Source organism: Rutilus rutilus, assembly GCF_951802725.1.
Source record: "Rutilus rutilus genome assembly, chromosome: 22".
Lineage (NCBI taxonomy): Eukaryota > Metazoa > Chordata > Actinopteri > Cypriniformes > Leuciscidae > Rutilus > Rutilus rutilus.
Window position 1 is genome coordinate 30,628,938 of NC_140227.1, and position 20,691 is coordinate 30,649,628.

Consider the following 20,691-nt stretch of genomic DNA (forward strand, 5'->3'; position numbering starts at 1 on the left):
AAATTTATAGTAGGCCTACAGACAGCAATAATATGAGGATGTGCAATGCTACAGCCTTTATGTTAACAAAAAGCATGTGCCGTTCATCCAGTCAGTGACTGTAAATATGCAAATAAGGATGTTTACCCAGGGTTTAGGAATGTAGCGTGAAACAGAATACCCGGGATTAATTGTTAACCCTGGTTAAATTATGAGCAAACATGAAGAAAGATAATCCAGGATTCCTGGAGTCTTCAAATGACCCGGGGTTAATTATTTGAAGCGTGAAAAGCCCTAAATATGTTTAACAAATATTTTGAAATAAAAGCTTCTGCTCATGTGATTCAAATTAGTTTTGTATCCAAATATACAGTGAATTGGGTGTTTTTTTTTTTTTACAATATATACAGTATCCCCAAAAATGATTTTAAGTCAGTTATTTATATCTTTTGCTGTAGTGTGTCAGTAGGAAATATCAGTTCTCATTTCCAAACATTCTTTTTGCCATTAATTGTAATAATCCAGTGAGATTTGTGTATGCACAAGGAGTCTGACAACAGCCGGTCTGATCTGATCTCACCATCATCGAGTCCGTCTGTGATTACATGAAGAAACAGAAGAAACTGAGACAGACTAAATCCAGAAGAACTGCAGGAACGTCTCCGAGATGCTTGAAGAAACCTTCCTGCAAAGCTCCCTGAAAAACTATGTGCAAGTGTACCCTGACAAAAGCTGTTTTAAACGCAAAGGTTCCCGCAGTTCTTCTGGATTTAGTCTGTCTCAGTTTTTTCTGTTTCTTCATGTAATTATTTGAATTTGTGAGGTAAAAGGACACGAGCTGTTGTAGCTCCGCCCCCTGTGCCGGGAGCAGCAGCTCATTTGCATTTAAAGGGACAGACACAAAAACGGTGCGTTTTTGCTCACCCTCAAAAAGTGACAATTTTAACATGCTATAGAAAAATGTCTGTGGGGTATTTTGAGCTAAAACTTCACACACACACTCTGGGGACATCAAATAAATTTTTTACATCTTGTGAAAAGGGCCTTTAAACATCTAATAAAATTCAAAAATTCTAATTCTATTTTTTGTTTGTTTGCTTTTTTGGAAAAAGTGGCTCCGCTCTGTAAACTGAGAATCGTGCTGCTGGGTTGGGTTCTCTCTGGGAAGAGTGCAACCGCAAACACCATCTTCAGTAACGAAATATCTCAGATAGAAAAATCACAAACGGGCACAAATTATACAGGTGATGTAAATGGCAGAGAAATAATTGTGTTGGACACCCCAAGCTGGTGGAAGTATTTCTCCTCTAAATTCAACCCGAAGTTTTCTCAGGCTACAACCCTGGAGAGCATGGGCCTATCACAACACATGCAATTCCCTCACGCCATGATCTTGGTGATTCCTATTGATAGTTCATTCAAGAATGAACAGAGAAGAATCATTGCAGAGCGTATGGCCATACTTGGAGAAGACGTCTGGAGACACACTATAGTTCTGTTCACGTGGGGCGACAGGTTTCCAGACATATCGATCGAGCAGCACATCGAGAGTGAAGGTGAAGCGCTTCAGTGGCTGATTGAGAAATGCAGGAACAGATATCATGTGTTTGACAACACAGACAAGAATAATCGAGCTCAAGTCACAGAGCTGCTCCAGAAGATCGATGAGATGGTGGCAGAAAACAGTCTGTTCAGTCTCAAAACTCAATGTGCTGCAGAAGAAAGTGTTCATGTGTCTGACGCACAACACGACGAGGAAATAAGTCTGAACAGTGACCAGTTACTGAAACTGATGTACCAGGAGATGAAAAACAGGCGGAAAGAGATCATAATGAAGCTAGAAGAATTAGGGATGGATTTCAGTGGATGTATAGCAGATGACAGGAGCGGACGGTTTAGCATAGAACATCCTCCAAATGGTAAATTGGCAATTCTTTATAGACATAGCTGCAAACAGCAAAGGACTTCTATAAATGTTGTCTTAATGTTGCATTTGAGCACTTTTCCGTGTCATCTTCCTCTTCTAGTGTCGGATAATGATAAACTCAAGGAGAAGATAAGGAGAGAAGTAATAAGATGGGAAGCAATTATATTGGATGGGATGTTGAACGTTCTGAATCCTGAAGAATCATATGGTGAGTTATTATAGATTTACATGATGAATCACACTGCTTAAAGGAAAATATTTTCTTCATTTTTTTTTCTTTATTTTCTTCATACAGATGAAATGATTCAAAGTACAAATGCAATGGTGAAGGGCTGGCTTCAGAAATGTGAGGAATACAGCATATCTAAAACATCAGGATATGAAACAGACTCAGAACACAGTGATCTAGTAGAAGATCCCCAGAATCCAGAGATGTCAGATAATGCATCCAAACTTCAAACAATGCATGCCTAAAATCCAGTTTGCATTGGTTTTAAAACTATTTTAATTTGCAATTATTTGTTAAATATGTGTTTTTCTAGTTATTAATATGTTTGAGTTCCTAGAGCTCTTCCTGTCCGATTTTAGGGGAAAATCTGATCTATTGGAGACGTCAAATATTTCTTAGGCGCGCCAAAAGAGCACAGACACAGTACAATCAACATGGGAAAATCTCACAGTAAAACAAGCAGCTGTGAAAAATATGATACGGTGTTTTGCCAGATGAGAAGTTTATCTATGTATCATCTTTTTACTCTTTTAACTCCTTTTAGAACTGTTTTAATTGTCCTTGCTTTTATTTTGTGATTATTTTAATTCCTTTCTGTGTAAAGCACTTTGAATTACCATAGTGTATGAACTGTACTATATGAATAAACTTGCCTTGCCATGCGTAGGCTAGTTTTAATTAATATCTGATATTGTTGTATAATATCGAAATATATTGGCTATATATTACTTAAAGGTATACATTTCATCATAATATAAAGTAATTACTGCTTATGTAATGTATCAGCATAGTATGGTTTTGACGTCTGTATAATGTATCATGTGTATTTAACTTTTTATATAATTGCATTTTATCAAGTTAAAAATAAAGAAATTGTTGAGATTTCACAATGACTGTTGTCTATGTTTAATGTACATCACATAAGGTTAGTTGTCCTAAAACATTCAAATGTTTTTAAAATGACTGATACTGAATGTAAATAAACAGTGAGTTATCTGTTCTCCTGTGACATTTATTGTGAAAGTCGGTTTCTCTTCTGGGACTTTTAATTTGAAAGTAGTATTCTCTTCTGGGACTCTTATTTTGAAAGTAGTATTCTCTTCTGGGACTTTTATTTTGAAGTCCTAGAGGTTCAGTGTCGGTCTGTCAGGCGGTGTGTTTGTCATGACAGGAGCAGATTTAACATTCCTGAGATTGGGTGAGATGTGTGATTCATGTGTTTTATAACATTTATACTGATTATGCGAGGATATCGATACATAAAGAAGGAAAGTAAAGTATTTTAATCAGGTATTATTTCCTGATTAGCAAATCATGTGTCTCGTGCGCTAACGCTAGAAGCTCATGTCACCTCTACAAACATTTGACAATTCAACTAACGTTAAGTTTCTGACAGGAGATTAAATAGGCTATTTAGTATTTATACAACCAGAGAGCAAATTAATCGTTTTACAGGATTCAGATTAGTAAATATCCAAGTTAACAGCATAGAGTTTATCAAATTTAACTTTTATGACTATCTTTTAAAGTACATTACTCTTGCGTTTTATTATGGTCATTATTTGAATATAAACATTTAATAATATATTTGCATTTTACTCTATAAGCCAACAGGCTGTTAATAATTTTGTCTGTCTCTAATATTACATCATGAGTTACTTTCACTTTTGTATTCCTGACATAACGTAATTGTAAACTGTACGTTACCATGATTTTTTTTACACGATACCACAGGTTACTTAAATGAAAACCATGGTATTATCATAGCACCAAACATGGTAATGCTATATTACATATTAGTTGATGAGAAGAGAATGAGAAGAGTTTCCATATTAATTAACCCCAAAATCAAATCTATTTGTTTTATTTCCCAGTTTCGACAGCTCTGATGTGAAAGTCTTGAAGATAAGAGTGAGTAAAAATCATTTATAAATGATAAAGTGATAATCCAAAGTAGCTTCTCCTGAATTTGCTGATGTTTCTGAAGTATTCCCAGTACAGGTGTGGAAATGGAGCAGTCAGATCGTTCTCCGCTGAAGCGTTTTGTGCTGGCCAAAAAGAAGATCGGCGAGGTTTTCGAGCAGCTCTTAGATTACGTTCAGGAGGGCTCAGAGTTTGTGAAAGGTAATCTTTGATTTGACTGAAAATATCCAATCACACAGATTCTCCACTGACTTGATTAGATCAGTAGAAATGTGCAAAAGTTGTTCTAATACAGCAGACAGCAACAGTTGCCAAAGTAGGATTGGTTTGTTCGTTGCGAAGGGTTAATAACTATTGTAGTGTAACTATTTGCATGTGTTTTGTTTATTCTCTTGTATTCGTCAACAGAAACCTCTAATAATGAGTCGCTGGAGAATATTGCAAACAGGAGTCAGTTGAATGAGATAGAGACGTACACAAGCAAACTGTCCGACATTAAAGGGGTGTTATCTCGCAATCATATGAAGGTGGCCTTTTTCGGCAGGTGAGTTTCGTGTTTGAGCAGAAGCTCCACATGTGTTTCGCTTCAGTAAATGTTACAAACATCCTCTGTTCGTTGTTTCATCAGAACGAGCAATGGTAAGAGCACGGTCGTGAACGCCATGCTGCATGACCGCGTGCTTCCCAGCGGCATCGGTCACACCACCAACTGCTTCCTCAGCGTGGAGGGAACGGACGAGGACAAGGCCTTTCTGAAGACCGAGGGGTCCGAGGAGGAGAAGAGCATCAAGGTGAAGACAAGTGCATGTTTTCTCCTATTCAATAAACACACAATAGATATAGATATAGGAAAAATAGAATCGCCATTGGCTAGTACATTTTTTGTTTACTCGCCAGACTGATATACTATTTTATATGCAGTAGTCAACATTTGAAGTGGATCAAAAAAGTTAATCAAAGTTGCCCTAAGACAAGAACGGGTATTGTTCTGAATTCATGTATAACTTTGATGAAAGGGTTTGATCCACTTCAAATGTTGATTACTGTATATGCGTGTGTATATATATATATATATATATATATATATATATATATATATATATGTGCCATCAGCCCTATTCGGACGGGACTAGTTTAACATGGAGAGCTGGTGTAAAGTAATAATTACCAGAGCTTCTCTGTGATTTTAGTCCCGTCCGAATGTGCATCTCAGTGATCATCACGGACAATGTCAGTAAAGATTACGGCGACTTTAACCTTCAGTAAAAAGGTCTGGAAAAATGACCTCAGGTAACACTAATCCTGTGTGAATAGACCCGCTGTAAATATGTCCGTAAATATTTCATAATTTCCTGTTTATAAGTAGTTTTCCGCGGTTTTTCAAGTATGGAGTCGCTTGAAAAAGCATTCAGTCGCGTTCTAGACGCTGGGACGAGTCTGTGGCAGAACTCAAGTGTTTTACACACACCATTCAGATCAGAGAGAAGATCGACAGCACTCGTTAGAGGCATGAAATATCTTTTAGCGTTAGGTAAGTGCCTGTCCAGAAACTTGCGCTCTGCGAGTGAACGTCGTCTTGTGGCTCCATCTAAAAGAGGCACCAAATCTCTTTCTCGGACCTTCACCTGGACCGTTCCCTGCTGGTGGAAAGATCCACCTAACTCAACCAGAGTCCGTGGCCGTTTTCAAGAAGCGGCTGAAGACGCATCTTTTTCAGCAACGCTTGATCCAGTAATACTAACACTTTCTCTTCTATTCTATATCTATTAATAAAAAAATAAAGTACATGTACTGCGTTAGATTAAACTGGGAAGTGTCATAGCACTTGCATATTGTTGTCCTATTGTTAGTTTAACTGCTTCTATTGTTCTAATTTGTAAGTCTATAAATATATATATATATACATGATTCCACCAAATCAGCTTATCTTTGAAAAATGCCACAGCTTTTTAAACATCTGAACATACACTCTTACATCAGTCAATCAAGCATTATATTATGATAATCAAGCACTATTTAATGATAGAACTTTAGTAATTATAACTAAAACTTGGTAACCATGCATGAATGCGTATTTGTCATTTTAACTGAACTTAGGACTGGTGGTGGTGCTTAAGATATTGTTGGTCATTCAGCGTTTCTGTAAAAAAATAATAGTTAATAAAAGATAATAATACTACTACTAAATCTACTACCAATAACAATATACAACACACAAAGGATTGATGAGCTGCTGGGTTTATGAATATTAATCATGCTGTCAGCGTTCGCTTAAACTTATTTGCTGAAATCAAAACAGGGATGAGCGTCAGCCAATGAGATTGCCGTTTGCGAATAAGTCCCGCCCACTACTGGAGAAACTGGGATATCTTTTGCTCGTTCTTAAAAGCTGAATAATTCCAAATGAACTGTTATTATGACAGGAAATACAATAAAGAATATCGTTTACAACTAACGCATCGATTCTGCGTGGTCTCTCTCTCTCTCTCTCTCTCTCTCTCTCTCTCTCTCTCTCTCTCTCTCTCTCTCTCTCTCTCTCTCTCTCTCTCTCTCTCTCTCTCTGCGTGTGTGAGAAACACAGCGCTCTCAGCAAAGTGACCGCGAATCGTGTGCCTTCACACTAGACTTTACACTACGTCAAATACGTTTTGAAAAAAACAAACAAAAAAAACAGAATTGCACATATAATAGTGTTTATAGTCATAAAACGGCCTCTTAAAGTGCATATGATGAGGGCCAAATACACTCTTTCTCTGCAGACAGTAAATCAGTTGGCTCACGCGCTACACATGGATGAGAGTTTGGATGCTGGCTGTCTCGTGAAAGTGTTCTGGCCCAAGACGAAGTGTGCCCTGCTCCGAGACGACCTGGTTCTGGTGGACAGGTACACTTCCAGGAGCCCAAAATGCTGCTGATATGCCCCGTTGTAGCGTCGTATGAAGAGTAAAGTGTGTATGTTTGACTGTTCTTACAGCCCTGGAACTGACGTCACCACACAGCTGGACAGCTGGATCGACAAGTTCTGTCTGGATGCGGATGTGTTTGTGTTGGTGGCCAACTCTGAATCTACACTCATGAACACGGTGAGTTAAAAACGCTGGATTATTAAACTGTCAAACATTAATCTGACTGGCATGTGGTGTCACATGGTGTGAAGTGTGTGCTAATATGGGAAAGTATGCAGAGGAGGAGGAGGCGTTGCTCAGTGTTTGGTTGCGTTCGGTTCAGAGGAATGTTAGATCACGCACAGACGGAGGCATGCCTGCTATCCCAGGATGCTTCAGTGTATTTCAGGGCCTCTCTCGGGGGGATTTTCATAAAGGGCAGATAAACACTCCATTATAAATGACATCCCCTAATGTTCAGGCGGCATTACTCATGGAAAAACATGAAGAAAACTAAATTTATATTATTTGTTATCAGGGTTTTTATAAAACTAAAACCATTAAAACATCTTAGATACATCAAATCAAATAAACATGAACTGAAATGAACTATAAAAAAACAACTTAAGTTATTATTTGATGTTATTTATTTAAATTAGGGAGCATTTCTCAGATTCTTTTAATTTATCTTGATGTACTAAATAATTAAAACTTAAAGGTATAGTGGAGGATCTTTCCGAATTTTAGATAAGACCCGCCCTCTCCACTTTTTGAATAAGTTTGATTGATTCACCAGAATGATTGACAATTAGGAGGACCAATAGTATAGGTGATCCACCCGGAAGTAAAAAATCCTCCATTATACCTTTAAATAAAAATTAATAAAACCTATTAAAAAAATAAAATAATAAAAATGGCAAAAACAAGCAACTACATTACTAAAACTTTAACTAAGATTAAAATGAAAACAATGTAACCGTGCATGACCGGAAACATTTATGGTGGCATACTGTAAACATGGAGGTGTTTAACTAAATTATATAATGAAATGATTAGATGCTTAGATCAAAAGTATAATGAAATGTAAGTATAGATAATTACACATCAGAATGTGAAACACGAAATTAAATACACTTTGAAATAAAATGTTGAGGATAACATTTAATTTTGTATTTTACATCCCTTTTCATTTTACATTAATAAAATGTATTTCACACCCTATTTATTTCTTCTTTCGTAATTTAGTCTGTTACATCCCTCCATATGTATATGTGTATATATATAGCACATAATATTTAATTATTCCCTTCTGAGGTAGCCAATGTTTAGCACTTTGAGATTTCATTGAAATGTAAAGTGCATCATAAATAAAAAAAATTATAATAATAATTATTATTATTATTATATATATTTTTTCTCATTATTTTCATGTGTTCCTGTAGTTCTGTGTTTAAGTGCACATTCTTCATGTTCCCCACTGATTTAATGCAGTAGTTTATTGCTGCTCAACAGCTGATTTGATAAGAGTGAACACATGTGTTGTCTTTACACTGCCAGTGTGTGTGTGTGTGTGTGTGTGTGTGTGTGTGTGTGTGTGTGTGTGTGTGTGTGTGTGTGTGTGTGTGTGTGTTTGTCCTTTACAGTGTTTCCATCACATGACCCCTAGTGAACTCAACCTCATCAACCTCTTTGTTATTTCTTTTTAAAGGAGAAGCATTTCTTCCACAAGGTCAACGAACGCCTCTCAAAGCCCAACATCTTCATCCTGAACAATCGCTGGGATGCTTCTGCTAACGAACCGGAGTACATGGAGGACGTGAGTTTATGTGGATCACTACGGATGTTCCCGAAGCCAAATGAAATGTATCTCTGTCTCGGATATGTCATTGATGTGGGGTTGTGTTAACGGTCTCAGGTGCGCAAGCAGCACACGGACAGGTGTGTGAACTTCCTGGTGGAAGAGCTGAAGGTCGTGGATCGAGCTCAGGCGCCTAACCGTATTTTCTTCGTGTCGGCGAAGGAGGTGCTGAACTCGCGGATGCAGCGGGCGCAGGGTATGCCAGAGACTGGTAAGAGTGGGATCTTAAAGGGGGATCACGTGGCAGAGCCAGATACTCACTGCCTGCATGACATCTAGTGGATGGGAATCATAGATTTGGGTATTTTAAAAAATTATCTGTCATGGCATTTTTTTGTATTGTATTGTATTATTAAAGGCACACTATGAAGTTTCCGTTTTTCTCAAACAGCGCCCCCTAGAGTCGCTGTGGAGTACTTGTATTTAACGTTATTGTCGTAAATACCACTCACACAGAGCCGTCATTTTATTTTCCTTGACTCTTCTGACCGCGCTCTCTTCGTTTTCTTTGTCTACTCTGCCATGATTCACATCTGAAATGCGTGCTAGTGTCTTCCATAGAGGCTGCTTCATATGTTGTTGATGTAAATGACCTCGTGCCGTAAAGCAAGTCGTGATTCTCGCGAGATTTGTCGGGGCGCCACCTCTCAAACTTGTATTACTGGTTTTCATACTCTCACTGCAAGCATTTTAAAAAACAGTACATGACTGGCTCTGAAATATGTGTGATTTACTAATAACTGAAGATCACAAAAGCCACATTTGCAAACTGGCCATTCAGACTGTGACTGTGACACGTGGTTGAACTGTTGGTCATAGTATCCGTTCCTACTATGGGTTCCCCTGACGTTATTGGTGGGCTGCACTGTAGTGCTACAAGGTCCAAGTGTGTTCCCCATGAGTTACTCTGTTAAACCTGGAAGTGTGTTTAGAGCTTGATGAAGATGCTTGTGTGTGTTCACAGGTGGTGCTCTCGCTGAGGGGTTTCAGGAACGACTGAAGGAGTTCCAGAAGTTTGAGAGATTGTTCGAGGCAAGTAGGAGCAGATATTGCGTTTGCTAGATAGGAGAACTCTGGCTGTTTTAGGTTACATGATAACACAAAAACAAGACTAACACCTGTTATAGCCAGATGTGACGCAATGCTGCGATATTGAGTTTTTGTTCTAACCAGCGATTCACGACGAGTAACAGGAGATTATATTTTCGACACACAACATTATAAACGTAACATCTGCGTCTGCAAACAATATATGCATACATAGATCGCTTAGATCCTCATAAAACTTGTTCAAAATAGTTTATTGTAGAATAAGACAAAGTTTTCATGTTGTCTATTCGCTGTCATCATCCTCCTGTCACTGTCGCTGGTTTGTGTTAAGAAAAAACAAGCGTGTTGTTATGTTTAATGAGCGTTCAAGTACTCCGACAGTGCCGACTAGTGGTTGAAGTAGTCGACTACCCGCAAGCCCTAATACAAAGAATGATAACGATAATCTCAGGTACTGATTATGCGCATTATTTAATGTTAAAATAATTAAATGTGCGTTTGAATATCATTTTGTGTTTCCTGTTTATGTATTTATCCATTCTGTTGTGAGAGCAGTGTGTTTGCAGAAAGACTCCGCCCACACGCTCTTCTGATTGGCTGTGATTCTTGATTGATTTGGTTGCGAGTGCACTGCGTTTGCAGAGAGACTCCGCCCACACACTCTTCTGATTGGCTGTGATTTTTTTTTTTTTTTTTTTTTTTTGGTCATGTCTCGTAGTTGAAATTAAATTTGTATTTAATAGCTGCCTTAGCAATGCAATCTACGATGGAAATTCTATCTCTACTGATTATTTACTTGTTTTAGCGTTTGTTGCATTAAAACATGTGGACAGATTTGGATGATTAACTCATGTTTACAGTAAGCAGTGGGTGAAACAGTTTACAGATAATCTCAGTCCAGGTCGGCTGATATCTGTTTGAAGACTTAAGTGTGTGTGCGATAGAAAAAATGTAAGTGCTAAAATGTGCAATCCCTATATGCCTTATTTTAGCTAGAACCGTTGCATCACTGTTAACCAGCACTAGTTATTTAAGAGAGTCCAGCTCTTCACACAGAGACTACAGGATAATGAATATCACAAACACACTTCAAAATTAAAGTTATATTGTTCATAATAGAAATGAAGCCTATTATTAGGAGCACTGGGATGTAAAACATCTTAACAGTCCTAAAATGTGCTTTATTTTCTATAAAAATAAAAAAAATCTTATTTTTTACATACATTTTGGGATGATCTTCTTAATAGAGTCACAATCTACATTTACATATTCTTCATATTGATATTACATATTAAGACTACTTCTAGAGAAGCTCACTTCTTCTTTTGATATGACTGCGTGCAGTCAGTGTTTACCCTGGTGAAGTTTAGTCTGTCTCTCCACTGTGAGCGTCTCTGTGCACATGTAATCTTCAATCTGTGTCGTCATTGCTGAAGTCTAGATTTACTGAGGCGAGGACATTTTGTTTCTTTAGTTCAGTTTGAATTTCTGTTTCACCCTCTTCTTTCTGTTCGTTCGGTGTGGATGGAGTTATTTTACAGTATATTTCAGTTTTTTTGTGTTGAAACAAATATACTTTTGTTGATTATTATTTTTTTTAGAAGAATCCCAGAAATACAGTGATCAAAAAAAGAATCTGACACCACATTTAAATCTAGGACTTTACTTTATTTAATTACATTATTATCTGAATCCGGTTTGAACAGAAATTTTCAGTGCATGTCTGTGTGAGTGCAAGCTGTTGAAGCTCCGCCCCCTGTGCCGGGAGCAGCAGCTCATTTGCATTTAAAGGAACAGACACAAAAACGGTGTGTTTTTGCTCACCCTCAAAAATTGACAATTTTAACATGCTATATACAAATATCTGTGGGGTATTTTGAGCTAAAACTTCACACACACACTCTGGGGACATCAAAGACTTTTTACATCTTGTGAAAAGGGCATTATACCACCCCTTTAAGGGGACTAGTCAAATGATAAATAAAAAATGTGGTGCTCTGAGTCTTTTTGACCTTACTGTAATTCCTCTGGGACAACGGTTGTTTTCATGTTTGTCTTTTGCGTTCATTGCATTGTTTTATTGATGGTTTACTTTTATGTTCATGCTGCTGTGAGATGAATTGGAGAGTCGTTGACGTATAGGGTTTAGATTTGCTGCAGTTTTTGATTTTAATTTCTGACGATTTAGTTTACGGCTGCAGCAGGTTTGAACCTTTAACCCTTTAAAGTCATAAAGTCGGCTCCTGTCACAGTAGCGTGTGTGTGTGTGTGCATGACCTCGCAGGAGTGTATCTCGCATTCAGCAGTGAAAACAAAGTTTGAGCACCACACAATCAGAGCAAAGCAGATCACTGAAACGGTCAAAGACATCATGGATCAAATCAACATCGCCGCCGCGGACAAGAGGTGCGTCCTGTTCTTCTGTCTTCTTTTCTCTTTATTTTGTCACAGGAATAGTGTACCAGAAGGTCCGGTAATCTACAGCAAGAGAGCAGATTATTTTGGAGAGATTCGTCTCTGAAATGAGTCCAAAAAATCTTAAACAGTCCAGTATTGATAAAGTATCTCAAGTAGGCATGTGACGGTATAAAATTTTCATATCACGATAACTGATTAAGCTTTTATCACGGTATTGAATTAAGTTGCAAAATTTAAGCGTTGTCCTGCTAACAGGCCTAATAACTTTTTGTTCTTATAACAAAAAAAAACTTTGAACCTTTGAACATCGTTAAATAAAACTATTAAAACATTTTTTTCGAAATAAAGGTAAAATAAAATAAAAGATAAATATTAGTTGAAAAACTTAGAAAAAATTAAATTGCCTTGGCAATAAACTTAAATAAGTTTAGGTTAAGGCACTAAAATTATTAACTGGAAATAAAAATAAAAAAACTTAAACTTGTAACTTAAATAACAATCACCATGGTATAAGTACCATTATACCATGGTCCGTCTGAATACTCAATTCTGATTGGCTGGAATAAACGGTTTAATGCACATGTAGTTCCAAGTCTGTTTAATATATTAATAAATGTAATCTTACGCACTACTTTATCTCTTGTCTGATTCAAAGCAGGCAGAATGCTGGATCTAACGAGCCGCAACTGACGAACATAACCATCAATTTTACCCTTCCAGTCAAATCGCAAACATTAATAACATCTTTAAGTTGTCAATGCTGGCAAGTGACCATGGTATAAGCGGGATAACGATTTTAATGCACTTCGTGGAGGCAAACACCCTTTGCTTTGCATCGGGCATTTCTTTGCCTCCAAGTTGTGCATTAAAATCGTTTAATGCACAGCTAGCCGTGGGTTATCCCTCACATGTCTAATCTCAAAGCTTAAATGTCATGTAGTCACACGTGTTGTGTCTGATCGTAGGGTCGTCTCTCTGGAGGACAGAGAGTATCTAATTGACCGACTGGATTTTGTCCGCAATCAACTAAACCTGCTCATCCAGGACATCAAGAAAAAAATCGAGGCCATCACAAAGGAGGTAGAAAACAAGGTAAACCAGAGGAACCCACTAACTGTTCACCTTGATGATAAAACTACTTTTTACAACATGCATTTGAACTCCTATGCAGGAATTCAGATTTTAAACATCAGAATTTCATTTGATTAATTCAAATTTTGTCGTCAGGGTTAGGTTAGTCTAACCCTAACCCTAACAACAATCTTAAATTTCAAGTTCCTTGTTAGTAAGTCTTGCTGTCATGTGACCCACTGCTGTTTATGAGTAATCTGACCAGTCTTTTGACTTAGAATCCACAGCAGATTTAATGTTGTGTGAAACGTCTTCCTGTGTTTGTGTGTCTCAGGTGTCGAATGCCATGGCAGAGGAGATCTGCCGTCTGTCTGTGCTCATAGACGAGTTTCATTCGGATTTTCACCCGTCACAAAACGTGCTTAAAATCTACAAATCTGTGAGTTTGCCCTCGCCCCTTCAAAGTCAAAATCAGAATAGACATTTATCAACATTTTCATGTTTTGTAAATGGATGAGCAGAATTGACCTGTAATTTTCACCCGTATTTTCAGGATCTTCTCAGCCATATCGAGCAGGGCATGGGCAAGAATCTGGCCTTCCGCTGTTCCGATGCTGTAAACGACTCTGTACAGTCCTCTCAGAAAGACATGATCGGTATGTGAGAACACCAGGTCCCGGACAGACACAATGACCTGTGTTTGATATTTAAACGGCAGTAGGTGACAGTCCTATTAATAGATAATGCCTGATAACCGGTGAAGTGTTGCTTATTTAGTTCTTTACAAACATTAGTGTGTTATCTGGCTCTCTGGAATACTTAATTATGGTTGCTCAGTGGTGCCAATCTACTGTGACGACGCTAAACAGCAGTGAGTAAAATCTATATATTGAATAATGTTAAATAATATTCGTAGTCTTTTCTTCCTCTGACGGGGCAGTCGAGACAAGCTACAAGAGCTTACTTTGAATGAGGTGCCAGATACAGTAACCCAGTGGTTCCCAATTCCAGTCCTCGTGACCCACTGCTCTGCACATTTTGTATGTCTCTCTTATCTGACACACTCAGTTCAGTTCATGGAGTCTCTCCTAATGAGCTGATGATCTGGTTCAGGTGTGTTAAATAAGGGAGACATACAAAATGTGCAGAGCAGTGGGTCACGAGGACTGGAATTGGGAACCACTGCAGTAACCAAATATCAGAAAAAGCATGCAGGACTTTTAATTATGAATATGCCAAAATACACCAGGACTCTTATTTTGAAATGTATATGCATTACTATTCTTAGCTGCTCGTTCAAAAGAATGAGGGAGATCAAATATGCTCTCAGCATATAATATAAATCCCATAAATCTAGCAGTCTATTGGTATAAACGAAATGTATTCATTGATTCATTCAGTATTTTGGCATGTTCATAATTAAAAGTCCTGCATTATGCATACTTTTTTCCTCTGGTTATTATTAGTATTTTGGTTACTGTATCTGGCATCTTCTTGTAGCTTGTCTCGACTGCTCGACTTTACTTTGAAATGTGCACCGCTCATATTTATTTAATGAAATTATAGCCTTTTTCTATTTGCACACATGCTTCTTAATACATCTAACAGTTTGTATACATCTATTTTGTCGCAAATAAAATGCTCACACACTGTCGAGCCCTGCGTTATCCCTCATGTCTGTAGCGGTTCCCTGAAGATACTCACTGTATGAGCAAGAGTATGATAAATGAGCGAGTTCAGTAATCTACCTGCCTGTTCTCTCTCCAGAGTGTCTGAAGCCTCTGCTGCCCTCCGCTGTGCAGAACCAGCTCCACATGCTCATTCCCTGCAGGAAGTTTGAGCTCAGCTACGACCTGAACTGCGCCACTCTCTGCTCAGACTTCCAGGAAAACATTGAGTTCCAGTTCTCTTTGGGCTGGACCGCCCTGGTCCACCGTTTCCTCGGTCCTGTCAACGGCAGACGTGCCTTGATGCTGGTGGATCAGAAATTGCAGGTACAGGCAAACCAAACATTATTCAGATATAATTTTTTATATATTTTTTTTACTAGTGGGTGCAGGACCACTATAGTTATTTTATGCAAGTGAGGATAGCAAAATAAAGTAAACTGTGACATTATACCAAAATATTCTTCATATAGTGACTACCAGTACAATTTTTAAACATTTGGGGCCAAAAATTATTCAGACACTTTGAGCTGATCATGTTTTGCTGAAGTGTTTTTTCTTTAATTGCTAATGCGACCTTTTTACACACAGACTGATCAAAATTAAGCATTGCTTTGTAGTTGGTTGAGCTAAACTGGTATTATCCAGAGGTGTCAAAAGTATTCACATTCATTACTCAGGTAGAAGTATAGATACTAGGGTTTAAAAAGACTTCTGTAGAAGTTGAAGTATCAACGCAAGCTTTTTACTCAAGTTAAAGTATAAAAGTTCTTGTTTCAAACCTACTTAAAGTATAAAAGTAAAAGTAATGTAAGGAAAAAAATCTTTTTTTTTTTTTTTTTACGACGGCAAGCTGAAATTAAATAGGAGTAACGAGGCTATTTTTAAAATGTAAGGAGTAGAAAGTACAGATAATTGCGTCAAAATGTAAGGAGTAGAAGTAAAAAGTCGTCTGAAAAATAATTACTCCAGTAAAGTATAGATACCCCAAATTTCTACTTAAGTAAGGTAACGAAGTATTTGTACTTCGTTACTTGACATCTCTGGTATTATCTGATTGTGTAGTTAAATTTAACAGCTGACAGATATTCAACATAATTCATTTATGAGCCAGTCTAACAGAAGGACGGACAAAACCAGTGAAATATCAACTGAGTTCTTGTCATCTTTTATTACCATTTTCTAAACTGTAGCGAATAAACTGTGATAATGTGAGAAATGTTGAAGTAAATTTTGGTTTGACTGTACATGCATCAGCTAAAGTGAAATCTGCGTTACCTTTGGTGTACAATGAGATGCTTTTTGATTTGTTTTTAGTCTAAAATGTTAGCGAAACAGACTCTATTCAAATTTTTAATGGTGTATTATATTGTTTTTTAAGCTGACGGCACCGCTCACCCCTTCAGCACCAGCGGTGGTTCAGTCTCAGATCCCCAGAGCTCCTGGAGGTCAAGGTCAGATTCAGGCTTCAGTGGCGCAGGAGGAACTCATGATGTCAATGGTGAACAACCTGGCCTCTCTCACCTCACGCACATCTATGAGCGTGGTCATCGTCGGAGGAGTGGTGAGAATTATCTCAGTGCTTCCTTATTAATGCTTTACAGAATTCCCTATATTTTATATATGTGACCCTGGATCACGTCACCAGTCTCGAGTCGCACGGGTATATCTGTGGCAATAGCCAACAATACATTGAATGGGTCAAAATTACCGATTTTTCTTTTATGCCAAAAATCATTAGGATATTAAGTAAAGATCATGTTCCATGAAGATATTTTGTAAATTTCCTACCGTAAATATATAAAACATGTATTTCTGTGAGTGAATGCAGCACAATCGTGAACATAAATGAACAACTTTAAAAGGAGATTTTCTCAATGTTTCGATTTTTTTCCAGATTTTCAATAGTTGTATCTCGACCAAATATTGTCCTATCCTAACAAACCATACATCAATGGAAAGCTTATTTATTCAGCTGATGATGTATAAATCTCAATTTCAAAAACATTTACCCATGTGACTGGTTTTGTTGTCCAGGTTCACATATGTGGTTGGTCAGTTTATGTGACTGTCAGAAGAGTTTCTTGGCCAGAATAAGCTGAAACGTGGCCCAGCTTTCAAAAGTCAAAAGATGTGATCATATTAGTGAGATTTCGTCACGAAAAAAAAGCGATGTATGAAGCACAGCTCACACAGATGTCCCTTTCGAACCAAGCAGCATTCTTTTGGTCAACGTGGCGACATCATCTGTGACCAACTGAACAGATTCGGAAATCTGCATGGGGAAATATTTCATCCTCATGAGAAATTCCCAATCACTTTAATTCCTATTGAAATGACTGAATTTTACCCATGAAAATGCAAATGTGACGCACCTTAAGACACCCAATATATGATTTATAATGTGTTTGAATCATAAATTGAGATACTTGTCATTATCAGTAGCTGTAGTGTAAAAGTGTGGTGACATTAGTGAAACTTCGGCAAAATTTTGCAGGCAAAAAAGGTCAATTGTATGCAGATCTTACAAATCACGCATCTGTGAATTCGCAAGACCAACTTGATATGTTGCGAAACCTGCGTTGGGATTTTTTTTTGGCCTCATGTGAAATTCCCAATCGTGTGAATTCCTATTGAAATGACTGGATTTTGCCTGCAAAATTAACCAAATGTGAACTTGACTTTCCTGGGTGGAAATGAATGCATTGAAGTTCTTCTCGATACCTTTTGTTTAGGTGTGGCGAACAGTTGGCTGGCGTCTGATCGCTCTCTCCATGAGTCTGTATGGCGTGCTGTACCTGTTTGAGAAACTCACCTGGACAACCAAAGCCAAGGAAAGAGCCTTGAAGAGACAGTTTGTGGAATACGCCACCGAGAAACTTCAACTGATCATCAGTTTCACCAGCTCAAACTGCAGCCACCAAGTGCAACAGTAGGAGTTCATCTGGATATTCACACCCGAGTCCATTTGAAATTAGACTTCGGGTGAAATTAATGTCTGGGTTATGGTGTTATGGTCCATGTAGACCAGGGTTTCTCAAACTCGGTTCTGGAGGGCCACTGTCCTGCACAGTTTAGCTCCAACCCTGATCAAACACACCTGAGCAAGCTAATCAATGTCTTCAGGATCACTAGAAACTCACAGCTAGGTGTGTTTGATCAGGGTTGGAGCTAAACTGTGCAGGACAGTGGCCCTCCAGGACCGAGTTTGAGAAACCCTGGGCAATGCAGTTAACAAGTTGTTTGAGATTAATATGGCTTCATGTGCATAAGTGAACTACTATTGATGACATATCATTTGCTGGTAATAGTATAGCAGTATAATCAATTTTTCATTGCTGCTCAGAAATGGAGTTCATTGCAGCACAAGTTTTTTTTTAAATTGTGCTTAAAGTGCTTTTTTTGTGCATGCAAATAGAAAATAATTTAGTTCCTGTATGTTAAAGTGTTCTTGTTTGTCGGATACAGGGAAATTGCCAGCACATTCGCCCGACTCTGCCAGCAAGTTGACATCACCCAGAAGGACCTGGAGAATGAAATCCAACGCCTCACTGACAAGATCCAGAAGCTGGAAACTGTACAGAACCGATCTAAAGTGCTCAGGTCAGCCCACAGATCTTGAAACAGTTATCACTGAGCATGTTTACATACACACCAGTACACTGATAACTCCCAAAATATGCTTATTGAATTAACCCGTTGTCCCAGTTTACATGTAATACAATAACTTGACAATGCAAGTAAACCACGTTTACAAGACTTAATTAAAAGAATCAGGCCTCGGTAGTGATGTCAAAACCTAATAATTTGTGCATTCCATTTGTTTTGTGTGAGATGTGATGTTGAAGAGGACCTATTATCAGTCTTGGTTTTGTTTTTGGGCTGTAATAACATTGGTTTTCATGCTTAAATGTTCAAAAACACATTATTTTTCTCATATTCTCCATTGTTGCAGCTCCTCTCTTCCCAGTCTGTCAGTAACGCTCTGTTTACTTCCTGTCTCTATGAAGCCCCGCCTTCTGAAAAGCACACTGTGCTCTGATTGGTCGGCTGGAGCAGTGTGTTGTGATTGGCCGAGCACTTCGTTGTGATTGGCCGAGCACTTCGAGTGTGTTTGGGGAAATGTCCCGCCCCTTTCCATAACCGCCAGTTTAACACACTACTGATTAACTCAACCAGGCCCCGCCCCTTTATTCTGCGTATGAATTATTTAAATGAGGAATATTGTGACGTGTTTGTTCCCGGAAGAAACTCAAGACTACAATGGAGGCGTTTCAGGAGTTCAGAAACACTGACACTGATATAGAGAAGAACTAAGAGCGTTTTCATGCTCAAACACCAACATTACACTAAAGAAAGATGAACATGTAACAAAATAGGTCCTCTTTAAAAATGCATCTTGAGATTTCTGTATTCTGTTGTGCTTTAAGTTTCATCTTAGAAAAGTTTTCCACATCTGTAATGTTGGTTATTTTGAGCTGTTTGTAATAATAGATGTGTTTACTTTTTGACAGACATAAAGCCACAGCTCTGGAAAAGCAGTTGGAGGATTTCAGCTCCCAGTATCTGCGTCCTCAGCCCTGAATCTGAGTTCACACAGACGCTCAGAGAGTGACGTAGCTCGTGAAGACTGTACGCCCTGCTGTTTAGGGAATTCTCAGCTCAACAGATGTTGCAAGGAATGTGGAGGGGGAAAAATGTTACTTTTAGTTAAACTGTAGAATTAAAGCTCAGTGCGGTATTTTGGTTGAAGTTTTTCTGTACAGAGATCGTCTCACTTGAAACTAAAAGACACTATTGAGTAAACTGTGAAGCAAAACATGAGGGAAAAAACAGATGGAATTTTGCAATAGAAAGTTCTGTAGAACTTTTTTCCTAGAACAAACTTACTTATACCAAGCCTTTTTCACCGAGCCTTTTTCTTCCGAAACAAGAGTTCATGCCATCAGACAAGGAAATCCGATTTTGTAGATTTGCCTTTTGATCACAAAGCCTATTTTCTATACGTTCCTTGGTAGTAGTTTCAATGAATCCAAGTCGGTATTAAAATTCTCTTCATGAATTTCTTGTTGTTTCTAAATATATGTAAAATAATGTAATCCAATGTAAAAGCTCCTCATATGTAATAAATATAATAGAATATTACTAAATTGTTCTATGCATTTCATTACTGTGGGAAACCAAACTCTGACGTTTTGATGTTTAGATTTAACGCTATCAATCCCAAAGAAAAAAAAATCTACATATTGAGATGTAAGGTTTTATTAATAGATGAAATATTTGTATAATCAATGGGTGGGTCTGTTAAGCATAATGGGCGGGCCTAAGCCTGTCAGATCCGCCCACTGTGTTGAATAGAACCACCCATTTATTATAGAACATTTTATTTATTTATTAAAGTATTGTTGTTTCATTGATTTTAATATAATTACAAAAATTATTACAATATTATAATCCTTAAATAAAAAACAAAAGTGTTTTCGGATAATGCTTGATGAATGATGAAGGTTTGATTGACATCTGTTTTAGGCAATTAGCTGTTATCAGCCATTTTGCACCTGTGAGTTTGTGTGTTTGCCCATTCAGTTTATTTGCAGAAAATGTTAGAAAAACACCAGGGATATTCAAAATTCTATTAAAAAATAAAAATAAAAAAAACAGCTCATTATAACACCCGTCCATCA

General features: G+C 37.8%; 2 protein-coding genes across 2 annotated transcripts in view; both read left to right on the forward strand.

Moving 5' to 3' along the window:
* Positions 1-2,866, forward strand: part of LOC311282213 (uncharacterized protein) — a 29,107-nt gene extending 26,241 nt beyond the window's left edge. Inside the window, exons 8-10 of the mRNA XM_084395847.1 lie at positions 1,092-1,898; positions 2,007-2,114; positions 2,202-2,866. Coding sequence (XP_084251973.1) covers positions 1,092-1,898; positions 2,007-2,114; positions 2,202-2,380 — 1,094 coding nt within the window. The 3' untranslated portion in view covers positions 2,381-2,866. The remainder of the gene's footprint in view (positions 1-1,091; positions 1,899-2,006; positions 2,115-2,201) is intronic.
* A 373-nt stretch (positions 2,867-3,239) lies between these two features.
* On the forward strand, positions 3,240-20,166 carry mfn1b (mitofusin 1b). The gene is made up of 19 exons (XM_084395088.1): positions 3,240-3,333; positions 4,010-4,046; positions 4,123-4,259; positions 4,467-4,602; positions 4,687-4,849; positions 6,818-6,942; positions 7,033-7,141; positions 8,652-8,759; positions 8,859-9,012; positions 9,766-9,833; positions 12,136-12,257; positions 13,235-13,361; positions 13,675-13,779; positions 13,894-13,996; positions 15,108-15,334; positions 16,389-16,571; positions 17,743-17,939; positions 18,476-18,610; positions 19,522-20,166. Exons 3-19 carry the CDS (start codon positions 4,145-4,147, stop codon positions 19,589-19,591), a joined length of 2,247 nt encoding a protein of 748 aa, XP_084251214.1. The 5' UTR covers positions 3,240-3,333; positions 4,010-4,046; positions 4,123-4,144; the 3' UTR covers positions 19,592-20,166.
* The last annotated feature ends 525 nt before the right edge of the window (positions 20,167-20,691 follow it).

Coding starts and splice junctions, on each gene's coding strand:
- mfn1b (XM_084395088.1), top strand. CDS start 4,145: ATGGAGCAGTCAGATCGTTCTCCGCTGAAGCGTTTTGTGCTGGCCAAA. Junction 15,335..16,388: donor TGGTGGATCAGAAATTGCAG/GTACAGGCAAAC, acceptor TTGTTTTTTAAG/CTGACGGCACCGCTCACCCC. Junction 18,611..19,521: donor AACCGATCTAAAGTGCTCAG/GTCAGCCCACAG, acceptor ACTTTTTGACAG/ACATAAAGCCACAGCTCTGG.